This window comes from Saimiri boliviensis, chromosome 6 (genome assembly GCF_048565385.1).
Source record: "Saimiri boliviensis isolate mSaiBol1 chromosome 6, mSaiBol1.pri, whole genome shotgun sequence".
Lineage (NCBI taxonomy): Eukaryota > Metazoa > Chordata > Mammalia > Primates > Cebidae > Saimiri > Saimiri boliviensis.
The window spans coordinates 115337039-115354673 of NC_133454.1; the positions used below are offsets into that span (position 1 = coordinate 115337039).

The 17635-nt window shown below is 42.7% G+C and overlaps 1 protein-coding gene and 1 non-coding gene across 2 annotated transcripts in view; both read right to left on the bottom strand.

Moving 5' to 3' along the window:
* Positions 1-529: 529 nt before the first annotated feature.
* MTCH2 (mitochondrial carrier 2) overlaps positions 530-17635 on the bottom strand; it is a 31963-nt gene continuing 14857 nt past the window's right edge. The window contains exons 6-13 of the mRNA XM_039470794.2: positions 16491-16548; positions 15860-15911; positions 14829-14888; positions 12905-12998; positions 10618-10665; positions 9583-9650; positions 6012-6087; positions 530-2104 (exon numbers count right to left, since the gene is read on the bottom strand). Of these exons, the coding sequence (XP_039326728.1) occupies positions 2018-2104; positions 6012-6087; positions 9583-9650; positions 10618-10665; positions 12905-12998; positions 14829-14888; positions 15860-15911; positions 16491-16548 (543 nt within the window). The 3' untranslated portion in view covers positions 530-2017. The remainder of the gene's footprint in view (positions 2105-6011; positions 6088-9582; positions 9651-10617; positions 10666-12904; positions 12999-14828; positions 14889-15859; positions 15912-16490; positions 16549-17635) is intronic.
* On the bottom strand, positions 12686-12826 carry LOC120364715 (U4 spliceosomal RNA). Its single transcript, XR_005579870.1, has one exon. It is a non-coding gene; the product is annotated as a U4 spliceosomal RNA (small nuclear RNA).

Below are 17635 nucleotides of genomic sequence, written 5' to 3' on the forward strand. Positions count from 1 at the left end.
CCCAGCACTTTGGGAGGCTGAGGCGGGTGGATCACGAGGTCGAGAGATCGAGACCATCCTGGTCAACATGGTGAAACCCCGTCTCTACCAAAAAAATACAAAAAATTAGCTGGGCATGGTGGCGCGTGCCTGTAGTCCCAGCTACTCAGGAGGCTGAGGCAGGAGAATTGCTTGAACCCAGGAGGCGGAGGTTGCAGTGAGCCGAGATTGTGCCATTGCACTCCAGCCTGGGTAACAAGAGCGACACTCTGTCTCAAAAAAAAAAAAAAAAAAAAAAAGATACTATGGAAGATCATAGGTACAGGACTCTCAATAGACCTATAGCTTGGATGCAGCAAGACTGGAACAGCTGGATTAGTATTTTGAGTAATCCCAGGCCTTTGGAGAAATTTCTCAGCCTCCCAATTTGCACATGCAAAACTGAGGCCTTGGCGTCCTCTGGTGGTAGACTGGTTATCAGAGTCAGACATGCTTCTCAACTAGGAATTGGCAAGCGTGAAGGTGCACAGAAGCCACAGGATAAACATGGCACATTTTCCCAGATCATATTTACTTAAAGATTTTTTTGGGAGAAAAAAATAGGCAGCAAACATTTTTATATTAAAACAAATGCAGATAATAATATTGAATAGTATATAAAATTGACATTACTTTTGAAACAAAGGAAGAGACATCAAAGACATTTTAAGCTGAGCTCCTCATGAGCTTCCTAAACCCCAGGAGAGGGAAAAGACCCCTGCATTCTCATTCTGTCTAATATTATCAGTGCTGCTGTTTTGACAGAGAGGTCTCAGAAGCACCAAATTAAGTGCTTACTCATTTGGCAACGTCCCAGTGAGTTATATAAGTAAGTGAGACCACAAGCTTTCTCATTTTAGAGCATTTTAACCTGCTTTTTAAAAGGCCTGAGTAAACAGAAGCTTTATGCTCGAGTTGAATTTATTTCCTCCTAAAGTGATTTTTTTTCTCCTATAAATGTTAACATGCTTAACTGAGGGTATGGCATGTGAGGCAGTCAGTGTCCTAAGACTCATGTGGACTTGGGTTGGCATTACCAGACAACTATACTTTCCAACGTGGTGATCATCAGAAATGCAAAATTACTCACCTTCGGCAATAACAACAAAAAGGAAACAAAACAAAAAACTGAAGAACATAAGATTATATATAATTAGAACCATATGGTATAATTTAAGGACTGGTAAATACTTGGCTCTTAGAGAAGGGGGCTACTCCTTCAGTATCTGCTTTTCATATTTTATGTGAAAACAAGAATTTCCTTTGGTGAAAAAAGTGCCATTATACTTCCTTTCCAAATCTTGCGTATTTTCTGTAATTGTCCTTTTCCTTGTTGTTGCTGACCTTTATCTTATTTTTTTTCAGGCAGCCTCTTCAGCTAGGGTAGACTCAGAGGCTCCCTGTCGGTGACATTTTATTACTGAGGGGCAAATCTTCACACAGACTTTCTAGGGCAACACAGCAATGTATGTCCTTTTCTTGAAGTATGAGAGACAAGGTCAATGAAGGGTGCTTAGAAGCACAACAGGAGGCAGATTCTGGTGCATGCTACTGACTTTCTAGGGTCTACCCAAGAAAAGGTCATTCATAACCTCCCATATAGTTTAACGTAGTGATTTTGTTAAGTTTTAAAGAATTATTTCTTATTCTTATTGTAATTCTACTCTTCATTTTACAAAGCCTTAAACTGAGACTCAAAAATCACATGACAAAGTGTTTATACCTTCAGGAAAATACAACTTTTTTTCCCCCTTCTGGTTAAGTAAAATAAGAATCTGGAGCAAAAATATCCCATTTCAGAATAACTAAAAGGGGAGTATCAGTGGTAAGTTATGTGTGCTGGAAAAAAGAACAAAAAAGGCAGACACCAAACACCTCCATTTTCCCAAGATTAAATGATTATTAAAAAAGCGCGCCACACTGTATAGAAATCAGCATTCTCTCCCATAATTCTGTGCATCTGGGACTATAGAAATGTCACTGTCCCTGCCCCACATCTTCAAATTAACATTTTCAGGTCACAACAGTAAGTCTTCCCAAAGGGGACCTTCCGGAAAAACAAGCTATTTCCTCGGCTCATATTCCCCTGGAAAACAAAAAAAAACACAAATAATATCTAGCGAAAAAATGAGATCAGCCAATCCAAATCAGCACTGGAAGGCATGACTTAAATGACCAGGACAAAACTGGAACTATCACTACAGAACAAGGATTTGTATTCTCTGAAAGGCTGAGCTACTATGGAACTAACTACAGTTTCTTCTTATTAATAGGTTGTCTTTCACTGGGCAAACAGAATGCCCAGACTGGATTCTGGCTTTGTCACTGTCATTGGGTTATCAAATGAGTCACTTAGAACAGTGCCTAACATTCAGTAAGTGCTAGCTTTCATTTACTTCTTTTTCTTTTTTGAGATGGTGTCTCGCTCTGTTGTCCAGGCTGGAGTGTGGCAGTGTAATCTCGGCTCACTGCAACCTCTACCTCCCAGGTTCAAGTCATTCTTCTGCCTCAGCCTCCCAAGTAGCTGGGACTCCAGGCATGTACCACCATGCCCAGCTAAGTTTTGTATTTTTAGTAGAAGCGGGTTTCACCATATTGGCCAGGCTGGTCTCAAACTCCTGACCTCAAGTGATCCACCCACCTTCGCCTCCCAAAGTGCTGGGATTACAGGTGTGATCCACCTCAGCTGGCCTATTTATTTCTTTTTATTTATTTATTTTTCTTGAGACGAAGTTTCACTCTTGTTGCCCAGGCTGGAGTGCAATGGCACGATCTCAGCTCACCGCAATCTCCGCCTCCTGAGTTCAAGAGATTGTCCTGCCTCAGCTTCCTGAGTAGCTGGGATTATAAGCATGCACCACCACACCTGGCTAATTTTTGTATTTTTAGTAGAGACAGGGTTTCTCCATGTTCGTCAGACTGGTCTTGAACGCCTGACCTCAGGTGATCTACCTGCCTCAGCCTCCCAAAGTGCTCAGATTACAGGCGTAAGCCACCGTGCACAGCCTGGCCTATTTATTTCTTAACGAAATGGGATCATGTTTCAAAGGACTACTTATAAAATCTTATAATCAAAGTAATAACCTGGACAACAGAACAAGACCCCATCTCTACAAGAAATTTAAAAATTAAAGGCCAGGTGCTATGGCTTATACCTGTAATCCCAGCACTTTCAGATACCAAGCAGGAGGATCACTTGAGCTCAGGAATTTGAGACCAGCCTACACAACATGGTGAAACCCTGTTGCTACAAAAAATACAAAAAATTGGCCAGGCACGGTGGCTCATGCCTATAATCCCAGCACTTAGGGAGGCTGAGGCAGGTGGCCCATCAGAGGTCAGGAGTTCGAAACTAGCCTGACCAACAAGGTGAAACCCTATCTCTACTAAAAATACAAAATTAGCCAGGCGTAGTGGTAGGTGCTTGTAATCCTAGCTACTCAGGAGGCTGAGGCAGGAGAATCACTTGAACCGGGAGGCGGAGGTTGCAGTAAGCCGAGATCGCACCATTGCACTCCTTCTTGGGCGACAGAGCAAGACTCCGTCTCAAAAACAAAAACAAAAAACCCCCCAAAATTAGCTGGGCTTGGTGTTGTGTGCCTGTAATCCCAGCTACCTGCGAGGCTGAGGTGGGAAGATCACTGGAGCCAGAGACTTCAGCTGGGAGGCAGACATTGCAGTGAGCCAAGATCATGCCACTGTACTCCAGCCTGGTGACAAAGCGAAACACTTTCAAAAAAAAAAAATGAACGGGGGTGGTGGCAGCATGCCTGTAGTCCTAGCTACTTGGGAGGCTGAGATAGGAGGACTGCTTTAGCCCAGGAGTTTGAGACCGCAGTGAGTCGTGATGGCACCACTACACACCAGCCTGGGTGATGGAGCTTGTCTCCATAAAATAAAAAAGTAAATAAAGTAATAATGTTGTGTGTGCAACTGAGTACACTCTTGAGTATAAATCCCAGTCTTCCCAAATATACACCATGTGACCCTGGGTTATGTAATTTGCACTAAATTGCTCTAAGCCCCAGTTTCCTCATATGTAAAATGGGTGATTCAGAATGACACCTATCCTCACACAGCTGTTCTGAGGATTATATGAGCTAATGTAAGAAAAGCTCTTAGCACCATATCTGGTATACAGTAAATGCCTAATCAAGATTTGCTGTTGTTGTAAGCCCCTACAGGAACAACTGTTCCTAGGGAAAGTGTGTCTGACATCCTAATCCATTCTCTATCTGCTTTCTTCCTGTAACAGTGGTTAGTAAGAAAAGGAAGGAAAGAAAGGCTATTTTTTTTTTTTCCATTTAAACAGGGACCACACAGGGAGACTGTGCAACAGAAGGTAAAATAGAGAGTAAAACTCAGGATGAAACGTACAATGTTCATGGTAGGTCCATACCGAAATCATTCAAGTATTCTAGCTTGGATTCACCGAGGGGCTTTGTGGGCACACTGAGCAAGAGCAACTATAAACAACACTTAGGACTTTTCATTCAGATTTCAAAGGCTTTTTAAAATGTATCACTAGTGCTATAAAATAATGTGACAAAGAGCTTCTTTATAAACTTTCTTCTGCAGTCTTTTAAAAAGTGGATCCCCCTTTAAAAAAGCTTTAAACTGATAGCCATTTTAAGTGATCCTGTGCTAAATTTAGCCCATAGCCAATCCATTTGTTGTTGTTGTTTGAGATGGAGTCTTTTTTTTTTTGTTTTTTGAGATGGTCTCTCGCTGTCACCCAGACTAGAATGCAGTGGCACGATCCCGGCTCACTGCAACCTCCGCCTCCCAAATTCAAGCAATTTTCCTGCCTCAGTCTCCCAAGTAGCTGGGACTACAGGTGCATGCTGCCACGCCCGGCTAATATCTTTCGTATTTTAGTAGAGACAGGGTTACACTGTGTTGCCCAGGCTGGTCTTCAACTCCTCACCTCAAGTGATCTTCCTGTCTTGGCCTCCCAAAGTGCTGGGATTACAGGCATGAGCCACTGTGCCTGGCCTACTGTGTTTTTTTTTTTTTGAGACATGTCTGGCTGTGTTGCCCAGGCTGGCTTCAAACTCCTGGACTCATGTGATTCTCCAAGCTCAGCCTCCTGAGTAACTGGAATTATTGGTGTGAGCCACCATAGCTGGCCATTATTTTATTTTCCTTTTTTTATGGCAGGGGGAGGATACAGAGTCTCACTGTCACCCAGGCTTAAGTTCAGTGGTGCAATCTTGACTCACTGCAGCCTTGACCTCCCGGGCTCAGGTGATCCTCCCACCTTAGCCTCCTGGGTAGCTGGGACTGTAAGTGCTTTACCTGGCTAAATTTTTGTATTTTCTGTAGCAATGGGGTTTCATTGCTATAAAAAGACAAAGTTTCACTATGTTGCCCAGACTGGTCTCAAACTCCTGGGCTCAAGCAATTTGCCCACATAGGCCATTTCAAATGCTAGAATTACAAGCAGGAGCCAGTCACCCAGCACATTATTTTAGCACCGAGCCCATTGTTTTATTTTCCAGTAAAGCTTTGCCTAGGTAATAAAGAACTTTTTGTTGCAGATCATACACCTCATGGTAGTAACAAACCCTAAATTGGTATATAGGCAAAATCATCCACTAACAACTCTAGAAGTAGGAGACCAGCTCTGTCAATACCTGTGACAAACAATTGGTTATAAAAGGTGAGTCTGGGAAAAAGAAAGAATTTAAAATCGAGGCCATCATTTTACTAGGATAATTATCTACCTGATCATATTTCTAAGTTGAATGTGAGCACTCAATTGGCTTCTAGATCTCATCTAGGGATCTTTCTTCTTCATTACTCCTGCTCATGATTTCTAAACATCACATTTTACTGTTACACCAAAGTGAAACATACAGCATAGTAAAGTATACATTAACTGGCAGCTAGAGTGACCTACAAGAGTTAACTTGGGATTCCAGAGACATTATTTAAGAAAACAAACAAATAAAAATTTTTTTAAAATGAGAGAGACAGAGAAAAAGAAATACCTCTTTTTGTAGCATGCACCAACAATCTATCCATGATGTATATATTGGGGAGTAAGGAGGGCATCCACCAGCAAGACTAAAATAGAAAAAAACAGGAGTTTTCATGTTACTATTACTCAAACATTCTCTCAGAACTTTGATAAACCTTGTCAAAATACTCTCCTGCATTCAGAAGATTCCCTGACAGATCATTTTGTTCAATGAAACAAATCAATATTGGAGCAGAGGCGAGATCAAGCATCCAAAAGACAATTGCTACCCTATATTTACGTTTCAAATCAACAAACATAAACTTCAACCTTAATTCCTAAAACATTTAGACTTTTCATTTGTGGACAAATGAAACTCCAAAACACAGCATTTACATGACTAAAGAGCAGGGAAAGGTAGCTGGGCATGGTGGCTCATGCCTGTAATCCAAGCACTTTGGGAGGCTGAGGTGGGCGGATCACCTGAAGTCAGGAGTTCAAGACCAGCCTGGCCAACATGGTGAAACCACATCTCTACTAAAAATTCAAAAATATGAGCTGGCATGATGGCACATGCCTGTAATCCCAGCTAGTCGGGAAGCTAAGGCACATGAATTGCTTGAACCCAAGAGGCAAAGGTTGCAGTGAGCTGAGATTGCGCCACTGCACTCCAGCTTAAGTGACAGTAAGAACCTGTCCCCCCCACAAAAAAAGGCCAGGTGCGGTGGCTCACAACTGTAATCCCAGCACTTTGGGAGGCCGAGGCAGGCAAATCATGAGGTCAAGAGATCGAGACCATCCTGGCCAACGTGGTGAAACCCCGTCTCTACTAAAAATACAAAACTTAGCTGGGTGTGGAGGCACGTGCCTGTAGTCCCAGCTACTTGGGAGACTGAGGCATGAGAATTGCTTGAACCTGGGAAGCGGAGGTTGCAGTGAGCTGAGATCACGCCACTGCACTCCAGCCTGGTGACAGAGTGAGATGCCATCTCCAAAAAAGGAGAGCAAGGAAAGGGACTTTAAAAACTAACTGGTAAGCCGGGCGCGGTGGCTCAAGCCTGTAATCCCAGCACTTTGGGAGGCTGAGGCGGGTGGATCACGAGGTCAGGAGATCGAGACCGTCCTTGTCAACACGGTGAAACCCCGTCTCTACTTAAAATACAAAAAATTAGCTGGGCATGGTGGCGCTTGCCTGTAATCCCAGCTACTCAGGAGGCTGAGGCAGGAGAATTGCCTGAACCCAGGAGGCGGAGGTTGCGGTGAGCCGAGATTGCGCCATTGCACTCCAGCCTGGGTAACAAGAGCGAAACTCCGTCTCAAAAAAAAAAAAAAAAAAAACTAACTGGTATTCACAAAGAAACTAAGTATGACAATACATGTAAACAGTGAATATATATGTTCCTACTGAGATATAATCACTTCATCTTGAAAAAACGGTAAATAATAATACATTAATTCATCCTTCAAGTATGCACTGTGCTAAAACATGGCAGTTAATTTGCATATTAGAAAACATCACAGCTTGCCAGGAGTAAAAGGAAACAAACAAAACCAGAAAACATAATGATATGTCAGGTACCATATGGGAACAGAATTTTGCAATAAATAAAAAGGCAAGGCTGGGTATAGTTGCTTATGCCTGTAATCCCAGCACTTTGGGAGGCCAAGACGGGCAGATCACCTGAGGTCAGGAGTTCGAGACCAGCCTGGCCAACATGGCGAAACCCTGTCTCTACTAAAAATACAAAAATTAGCCATGCATGGTGGTGGGCACCTGTAGTCTCAGCTACTCTGGAGGATGAAGCAGGAGAATCACTGGAACTTGGGAGGCGGAGGCTGCACTCCACTGCACTGCACTCCAGCCTGGGCGACAGAGCGAGACTCTGTCTCAAAAAATGAAAAACAAAAAGGCAAAATTTTGGCTGGGTGTAGTGGCTCATGCCTATAATCTCAGCACTTTGGGAGCCTGGGGTGGGCAGATCACCTCTAAGGTCAGGAATTTGAGACCAGCCTAGTCAACATGGTGAAACCCCATCTCTACTAAAAATACAAAAAAATTAGCCAGGCATAGTGGTGAGTGCCTGTAATCCCAGCTACTCAGGAGGCTGAGGCAGGAGAATCATTTGAACCTGGGAGGTAGAGGTTGCAGTGAGCTGAGATGGTGCCACCGCACTCCAGCTTGGGCAACCGAGTGAGACTCCATCTCAAAAACAAAAACAAAAAAGACAAAATTTTGTCCAACTCAGTAGAGTCACTTGGCATCTACAACTTGGAAATCAGTGGAGTCTACCATTATACTGACATCCCTTCTAATCAATAGAGAGAAAAGGTCATGAAACTTTCCACCCGCTAAATATCCTAATTCTGGTTCTTTAAAACCCATCTTCTCCATAAAGCCCCTAGAAAAAACAGGTATGGGTTGTTATTAAATCCGATAACTCTTTTGTCACTTTCATCCTAAAGAAGACAAAGATTTAAAATAACCACACGTTGGCTGGGCGTGGTGGCTCACCCCTGTAATCGCAGCACTTTAAGATGCTGACGCAGGAGAATCACTTGAGCTTAGAAATTTGAGACCAGCCTGGGCAACAAAGATCCCATTTCTACACACAAAAAATAATTAGCCAGGAATGGTGATGGGCACATGTACTCCCAACTACTTGGGAAGCTGAGATAAGAGGATCACTTGAGCTCAGAAGTTCAAGGCTGCAGTGAGCTAGGACTTCACCACCACACTGCAGCCCTATTTCTAAATAAATTAAAAATAGCCCAGCATGGTAGCATATGCCTATAATCACAGCTTCTTGAGAAGCTGAGGCACAAGAATTGCTTGAACCCAGGAGGTATAGGCTGCAATGAACTCCAGCCCAGGTAACAGAGCGAGAGTCTATCTCAAAAAAAAAAAATCTATAAAAAATAATAATTGCCGGGTGCGGTGGCTCAAGCCTGTAATCCCAGCACTTTGGGAGGCCGAGGCGGGTGGATCACGAGGTCGAGAGTTCGAGACCATCCTGGTCGACATGGTGAAACCCCGTCTCTACTAAAAATACAAAAAATCAGCTAGGCATGGTGGCGTGTGCCTGTAATCCCAGCTACTCAGGAGGCTGAGGCAGGAGAATTGCCTGAACCCAGGAGGCGGAGGTTGCGGTGAGCCCAGATCGCGCCATTGCACTCCAGCCTGGGTAACAAGAGCGAAACTCTGTCTCAAAAAAAAAAAAAAATAATAATAATAATAATAATAACTGGCTGGGCACAGTGGTAATCCCAGATACTCAGGAGGCTGAAGCAGGAGAATCACTTGAACCTAGGAGGCGGAGGTCGCAGTGAGCCAAGATGGTGCTACTGCATTCCAGCCTGGGCAACCAAGCAAGACACCATCTCAAAAAAAAAAAAAAATGGTAATTAATTAATACAAATTGAGGCTGCTGCTGCATAAGGCATACAGAGAAAAAAATTAGGAATCTCATAACGATATCAATTATACTTTTCTTTCCCCACCTTTTTTTTTTAATACCAACCAGAGATTGATACTGATCTTTCATCTTTCCTAAATTTCTACAAGGCTGCTCCACCTGTCAGAATAAGAAATACAAAGTACTTACCCACAGTTGTTGACAGCCATAAGATTGGAGACAAGCACAAAGGGATAGGTCAACATACTTGCAAAAAACTGCAAAATGGAAAAAAGGCAGCTGTTATTAGGGTATTCCTAACCTTTATTCTCCTTTCCTTTGCCTTACAGGTCTAATGCCACTGTGGTGAGATACTCTAACACTTGCCTCACTTCCTCAGTACCCTGGAAAGACTTCCATTTTTGAGCCTGGAGATGCTTCTTCTTCTTAACACATCACTGCATCCAACATTTTAACAAAAAGCCAGAAAACTTCTCTGATCCTGAATAGCTAGGATTATAGGCGCATGCCACCATGCCTGGCTATTTTTTTTTTTTTTTAACTTCTGTAGAAATGGAGTCTTGTTCAGTTGCCCAGGCTGGTCTCAAACTCTTGACCTCAAGTGATCCTCCTGCCTTTGCCTCCCAAAGTGCTGGGTTTACAGGTGTGAGCCACCATGTCCGGCCTGAACAATATTATTTAATAGGAAAGGCATATTCCCTATGAAAGCTGAGCAGTACCAAACCATATGGGCTGTGAGGCAGGGGCTCTGTCTTACTCTCTATTTTTTTTTCTTTGAGATAGAGTATTGCTCTGTTGCCCAGGATGGAGTGCAGTGGCATGATCTTGACTCACTGCAGCCTTCACCTCCCAGGTTCCAGTGATTCTCCTGCCTCAGCCTCCCGGGTAGCTGGGATTATAGGCACGTGCCACCAAACTTGGCTAACTTTGTTTTTGTAGTAGAGATGGGGTTTCATCATGTTGGCTAGGCTGGTCTTGAGCTCCTGACCTCAGGTGATCCACCCACTTCACCCTCCCAAAGTGCTAGGATTACAGGCGTGAGCCACCACACCTGGCCGAAAACTGAGTTATTCTTACCTTTGACAAATATAACAAATTTGAGGGAGATGTCCCAGTGAGACATCTAGTTATCTTAAAGCAGTGATGACATAGGCCAGATTTCAAAGGAAAACAAAACAAAGCATAACTATTCCTATAAGGTTGAAAGGTTTTTAAAAAACTCACTCCTGTGACAGCTTGAGAATAACTCTTCATTTCATTCATGGTAGAAACCTAAAACAGAAAAACAGCCTTAAATTAATTGCCTAAAACCCTACAACAGATCAATATATTCTTTTTTCCTTTTCGTTCTTTCAGACAGGATCTCACTCTGTCACCACCATGCCCAGCTTATTTCAAAGTATTTTTTCTTTTTTTTGAGATACAGTTTCACTCTTGTCACCTAAGCTGGAGTGCAATGGTGCCATCTCAGCTCACTGCAACCTCCGCCTCCCGGGTTCAAGAGATTCTGCTGCCCCAGTATCCCAAGTAGCTGGGATTATAGACATATGCCACCATGTCCAGCTAATTTTGTATTTTTAGTAAAGACAGGGTTTCTCCATGTTGGTCAGGCTGGTTTCAAACTCCCGACCTCAGGTGAGCCACCTGCCTCGCCCTCCCAAAGTGCTGGGATTACAGGCATGAGCCACTGTGCCCGGCTTCAAAGTATTCTTTAAGAGATATTATCTTTTTTTTTTTTTTTTTTTTGAGATGGGGTCTCCCTGTTTGCCCAGGCTAGTCTGAAACTCCTGGGCTCAGGAGATCTTCCTACCTCGATCTCTTAAAGTGCTGAGATTACAGGTGTGAGGCACCATGCCCAGCTAAGAGATGGTGTCTTGCTATGTTGCCTAGGCTGGTTTCAAACTCCTGGTCTCAGGCAATCCTCCCACCTAAGCCTCCTGAGTTAATGGGATTATAGGCTAGAGCTACTGTGCCTGGCTCTCCATGCCTATATAGTCTATCTCTAAATTATCAGTTTGACTGCTTGAAAATTATTATTATCATTTCTTTGAGACAGGATCTGATCTCTTTCTGCCGTCGAGGCTGGAAGTGCAGTGGTGAGATCACAACTCACTGTTATCTCACAGCCTTGATCTCCTGGGCTCAAGCGATCCTCCCACTTCAGCCTCCCAAAGTGTTGGGAATACAGGCATGAATCACCACACCTGGCTAAAATTAATTTTGAGGACAAAACCATAAAACACTGATTGTTAGAATTATAAGGCAGTGCTCAAAATGATCAACCTGACTCAACATTAACAGACAAATTCTTATTATACTAAAAGGCTTTAGGAACGAATGTAAAAGGATTTCAAATAAAAAAGAAAATAAGACTGACAAACTTTTCCCATGTCCTAGAAATATAGTTCCTGGAAAACCATATTTATAGTACAGCTAAGGGAAAAATTCACTGCCTTTGTCCACAGCTAGCTTTCTTTCTTTTTTTTTTTTTTTTTTTGAGACAAAGTTTCACTCTTGTTACCCAGGCTGGAGTGCAATGGCGCGATCTTGGCTCACCGCAACATCCGCCTCCTGGGTTCAGGCAATTCTCCTGCCTCAACCTCCTGAGTAGCTGGGATTACAGGCATGCGCCACCATGCCCAGCTAATTTTTGTATTTTTAGTAGAGACGGGGTTTCACCATGTTGACCAGGATGGTCTTGATCTCTTGACCTTGTGATCCACCGGCCTCGGCCTCCCAAAGTGCTGGGATTACAGGCTTCAGCCACCACGCCTGGCCACAGATAGCTTTCTACCAGATGTGTTGAAGAAAGTCCCTCTCTATATTCAAGAAGTTTACAACATGGATTTAGTTATATATCCTGTGATGTGTTCAATTTTTCACCATGCTATGGAGCTGCCTATGTACAAGAGGCCCCACAAATGCTGACAACTTCTAGATTAATACTGATTCTCAAAGGCTGAGGTTTCTGGAAAGCCCAATATAGGCACCCCCTTAATAGTCCAGATTAGATGAAAATCCCCAGATATACCATAAAGATGTCCTGCTTTCCCAGGTTCTCTAAAGTTTAGGAATCAGTAAAGAAGTGATCTCTTTAAAGCCCTGAACAAACACAGAGCTGAATCTCTTGGGTATACTCTGTCACATCTTAGGGACTTTTAAGGTGACCATTCTATAGTACACAGTATGGGTCATTTCATTAGCATTTGAACATTTGACTGATAATTTTTATAGAATTATTCAGTCTGGCATGTAGCAAACTTGTCATTTTACTTTTTTTTTTTAAATTCAGTCTCCATAGCAACTATAAAAAATTATCAATGCCAACTGTATTTTAAGTCGTCATGGTAAGGTATTGGGAAAAGTTTTCAATTAGCAATAATCACGCCTCGGATAAACCTAACTAGCTACAATACTGCCACTGTGCAAAGCTTGTCATCTTACTTTAAAAGCTAATCTAGCTGCCAGATTAAAGCCAAGGCCAGCACATCTCACCAAGGTCACAACATACCCCACTGTCCAGTGCATAGGTATTGACGAGGTAGGCCAGTGAGTTACACAGCCACAAAGAAAGGATGTCACCTAGAAGGCGAGGAACAAGACCCCTACATGAAGAAACAATAAAAATAAGAACCAAAATATATGATCAGTAAAAAGACAAGCTCTTCAATACAAACACTTCTCAAATAATTAGAGGTCACAAAACATTCTAGGGAAGTAAAAAAGATAATATCAAACACCAGAATCTAGCCCTCATACCTAGCTAATTCTCGTTAACACAGCTGTACTCGAAGCTGATTTCCAATAACTTTTGTTCCTATGTTTAAAATGCAGGTCAGCTATATCCCCAACGGCTCACCTTACTATTCCTAACTATAAGCAGAGAGGCAAAAGATTTGCGAGGTGCTTTGCAGAAGAGACTTAAATATTGTTTTGCTTTGACTAACTTAAAAAATGGTTTTGTTAAACTATCTGATATTCAAATTTGGCAGAGCAAAAGATGAGAAAAATTACAAAGCAAAAATAGTCCCAAGTAGAGATACAGATGAAAGGCATCAAAATCACATTTCTAGGGTCTGGGTGACCTAGGTGAGGCAGCATGGAATAGTGGAAAGAACATTTCCCCAGGGATTGAAGACTGGGGGTGAAATCCCAGCTCCACCACGCATCAGCGATGTACAAGGCAGCAGATGAGACTCTGGGAGCAACACTGAGTTTTAATCTCTAAAGTGATACTAATTATAGCTGCCCTGCCTATCTTCCAGGGTATTTATGATATTCAAAATCTGTATGTGGAGATACCCTAAAAATTAAAAAAAAAAAAAAAAAAAACCATTTAGGTAATGTAAAATTTTTCTTTTTTTTTTTTTTTTTGAGATGGAGTTTCGCTCTTGTTACCCAGGCTGGAGTGCAATGGCACGATCTCGGCTCACCACATCCTCTGCCTCCTGGGCTCAGGCAATTCTCCTGCCTCAGCCTCCTGAGTAGCTGGGATTACAGGCACGCGCCACCATGCCCAGCTAATTTTTTGTATTTTTAGTAGAGACGAGGTTTCACCATGTTGACCAGGATGGTCTCGATCTCTTGACCTCGTGATCCACCCGCCTCGGCCTCCCAAAGTGCTGGGATTACAGGCTTGAGCCACCGCGCCCGGCCTCAAAATTTTTCTTAATAGAAAAATGAGGGTAGTAGTCTAAGTCCTTCCGAAGTAAATTCAAGCCTTGCAAAAACTTACTCTTTTAGGGTAAGGAAAATACAAGTTAAGATGATTTCCCCATTTTTCAAAATTTAATTTTTTCTCATTTTATTATCTGTATAGAATTGGGAGTTTACTATAAGGGTACAAAGTTGGAATTGACTCCTTTGTTAAAAAAAAAAAAATTCCTTATTTCAATTTTTTTTTTTTTTTTTGAGACAGAGACTCACTCTGTCACCCAGGTTGGAGAGCAGTGGCTCAATCTCAGCTCACTGCAACGTCCGCCTCCCAGATTCAAGCGATTCTCCTGCCTTAGCCTCCGAGTAGCTGGGATTAGAGGCATGTACTACCACACCCAGCTAATTTTTGTATTTTCAGTAGAGGTGGGATTTTACCAGGTTGACTAAGCTGGTCTTGAACTCCTGACCTCAGGTGATCCGCCCTCCTCGACCTCCCAAAGTGCTGGGATTAAAAGCGTGAGCCACCACGCCCAGCCTCAAATGTTTTAAGTATCTAGAAGCAAAGATTTGGGATCTTTACAAGAGAATTCTGGTCATATGGGGCCTAAATATGCCTTTCTGCAGAGAAAAAAGAAAAAAAATAAGGGGCCTAAATGCAATGTAACATGAGATAAGTTCAGGCAGTACATTTTCCCCAGGGATTGAATAAAGATTCCCTGTCCTCATATTCAGGAAAAATCTCTCACACAGAAATTACATACTAATCAATATTTACTCACGCGAAAAATCCTAGGACGCCCTCTTCCCGATAGATGGTTACCATGGAATCACAAAGTCCACTACATACACAAGAAGGAAGAGTAAAATACATTAAGATTCTTTTGGAGCTATAAACAAAATAATTTGAATTATCACTTTGGACAAGGTCAAATCTACAACCTCCTTCCTCCACACCTTCCTAGCACCCTTTTAGTCTGCAAAGATAGCTAAATTTAGAGATAGAAGTGAAGCTAGTTCATGTCCGAGTCACGGCACTAGAGAAAAAAAAAAAAGAAGTGAAGCTAGTAACTACCTAGGGGTGTAGCGATATGGAGTCCGGGACTCTGCAACTTACTCTGCAATCCTAGGTAGGCTACAAAACCTGCCTGGGCCTATTTTCTCCTATTTTACTGGGTTTTGTGCAGATCAAATGATAGGAGATACGAATTTGTTCTACAAACTGTAAGGCAGGCGTCCCCAAACTTTTTACACAGGGGGCCAGTTCACTGTCCCTCAGATTGTTGGAGGGCCGCCACATACTGTGCTCCTCTCACTGACCACCAATGAAAGAGGTGCCTCTTCCTGAAGTGTGGATAAATGGCCTCAGGGGGCCGCATGCGCAGGCCCGTAGTCTGGGGACGCCTTCGGTAAGGTGTCATAAAAATACAAAGCATCGCGGTGGCTCAAGCCTGTAATCCCAGCACTTTGGGAGGCCAAGGCAGGTGGATCACGAGGCTGAGAGATTGAGACCAACCTGGTCAACATGGTGAAACCCCGTCTCTACTAAAAATACAAAAAATTAGCTGGGCATGGTGGCGCGTGCCTGTAATCCCAGCTACTCAGGAGGCTGAGGCAGGAGAATTGCCTGAACCCAGGAGGCGGAGGTTGCGGTGAGCCGAGATCGCGCCATTGCACTCCAGCCTGGGTAACAAGAGCGAAACTCCATCTCAAAAAAAAAAAAAAAAAAAAAAAAAAAAAATACAAAGCAGCATCATTCTAGTACTTTGGCTTCAAAAGATCTCCTTGAGTATATGAAAACAAAAACACTTACCAGTACTTGGATTCTCTGCCAATGAACTGTACCATAGATCTCAGAGTGATCACTGTGGAACATAGAGAAAAGACGTGTAAAACTATATTAAGACCAGATGCGGTGGCTAACGCCTGTAATCCCAGCAGTTTGGGAGGCCAAGGCAGGCGGATCATCTGAGGTCAGGAGTTTGAGACCAGCCTGACCAACATGGTGAAACCCCCGTCTCTACTAAAAATACAAAATTAGCCAGGTGTGGTGGCATGCGCCAGGAATCCCAGCTACTCGCTGAGACAGGAGCACTGCTTGAAGCAGGGAGGCAGAGGTTGCAGTGAGCCGAGATCATGCCATTGTACTCCAGCCTGGGCAACAAGAGCAAAACTCTGTCTCAAAAAAAAAAAAAAAAAAGAAAAGAAAAGAAAAAACTATGTTAAGATAGATTTTGATAGCCCTGGGAGAAAAAGACTTTCCACCTAAAGACATTTTGCTGTGTGGATAAATTTGATAAAAGCAAAAACAAGCAAGCAAATCAAAACATGCAGGCAAGGCATTTTAGTCAGCTGCCATGTCAACCTATCTAAGGTAGTCAGGAGAGATCCAGTTATAAAAGAAAGGTAAGAAATCAGATTTCAGTTGTCAACTGCAAACGTACCATGGAAGGGATGTGTGATGAGAGTAGCAGCAGAACGAGCGATCATCTCTCGAGTTGTCTAGAAACAATCAACACACACTTCTGAAATCTAAATAAATGACACTCAAATGCCTGTGAGAAGGAAACGTGGGTGGATATCGTGGTATAGGATGAAAAAACGAATGACACAGCCCTCCTGTCCTGGCTGAAGTCAGGAAGAGTAGTTTGAACCGGATGCAACTGATCTCATTCTCATTTTATCATATTTTTCACTCACGGATTTTAATGTTCTAGTATAGTTACTTCTCAAAATTACTCTGCAGACTTCTGTTGTTTTCTCAATTTTGCAGGTAAGAGAAACAATAAGGAAACAGGGAAGGTCCCAACAAATAGTCACTAAGCTAAAATAAAAAAATATGAGGCCTTTATTGATACTTTTTTTTTTTTTTTTTTTTTGAGACAAGTCTCATTCTGTCACCCAGGCTGGAATGCAGTGGCCCATCTTGGCTCACTGCAACCTCTGCCTCCCAGGTTCGAGCAATTCTCTTGCCTCAGCCTCCTAAGCAGCTGAGATTACAGGCAGGTACCACCACGCCCAGCTAATTTTTGTATTTTTAGTAGACATGGTGTTTCACCATGTTGGTCAGGCTGGTCTCTAATACCTGACCTTATGATCCACTCACCTCGGCCTCCCAAAGTGCTGGGATTACAGGCGTGAGCCACTGCGCCTGGCCTTACTGAAATTATTAAGTTGCTCTCTTATTGGTAAATGATTTTGGAGAGCCTGATATTCATTCTAGACAAATGGCAGGCTTCACTTAGTCTCTACCCACATTTTTGGGAGATAAGAAAAACTTTGTTTTGTGACTACAATCCAGTAACTGTGCGGTATCTTAGAGCTGCTGTGTTTTTCTTAATTTATCTTTCAATTCTATGACTCTGTAAGGAAGTAATGAAAATTAAACTGTAATCCTTGCATTTAGGTTCTGGTATTGTAAATGTGGCAGGTCTATCATTTCCTTTTGCATTTAAACAATATCTTAGTCACAGAGTTTTAAGACGGCCCTCATAACTTAGAGGTAATAACAAGGAAAACAACTTTAAAAAAAAAAAAAGACAGCCCTCACTCCTTCTCTAATGGCAGTCCAGAGAAGATCCTATCGGAC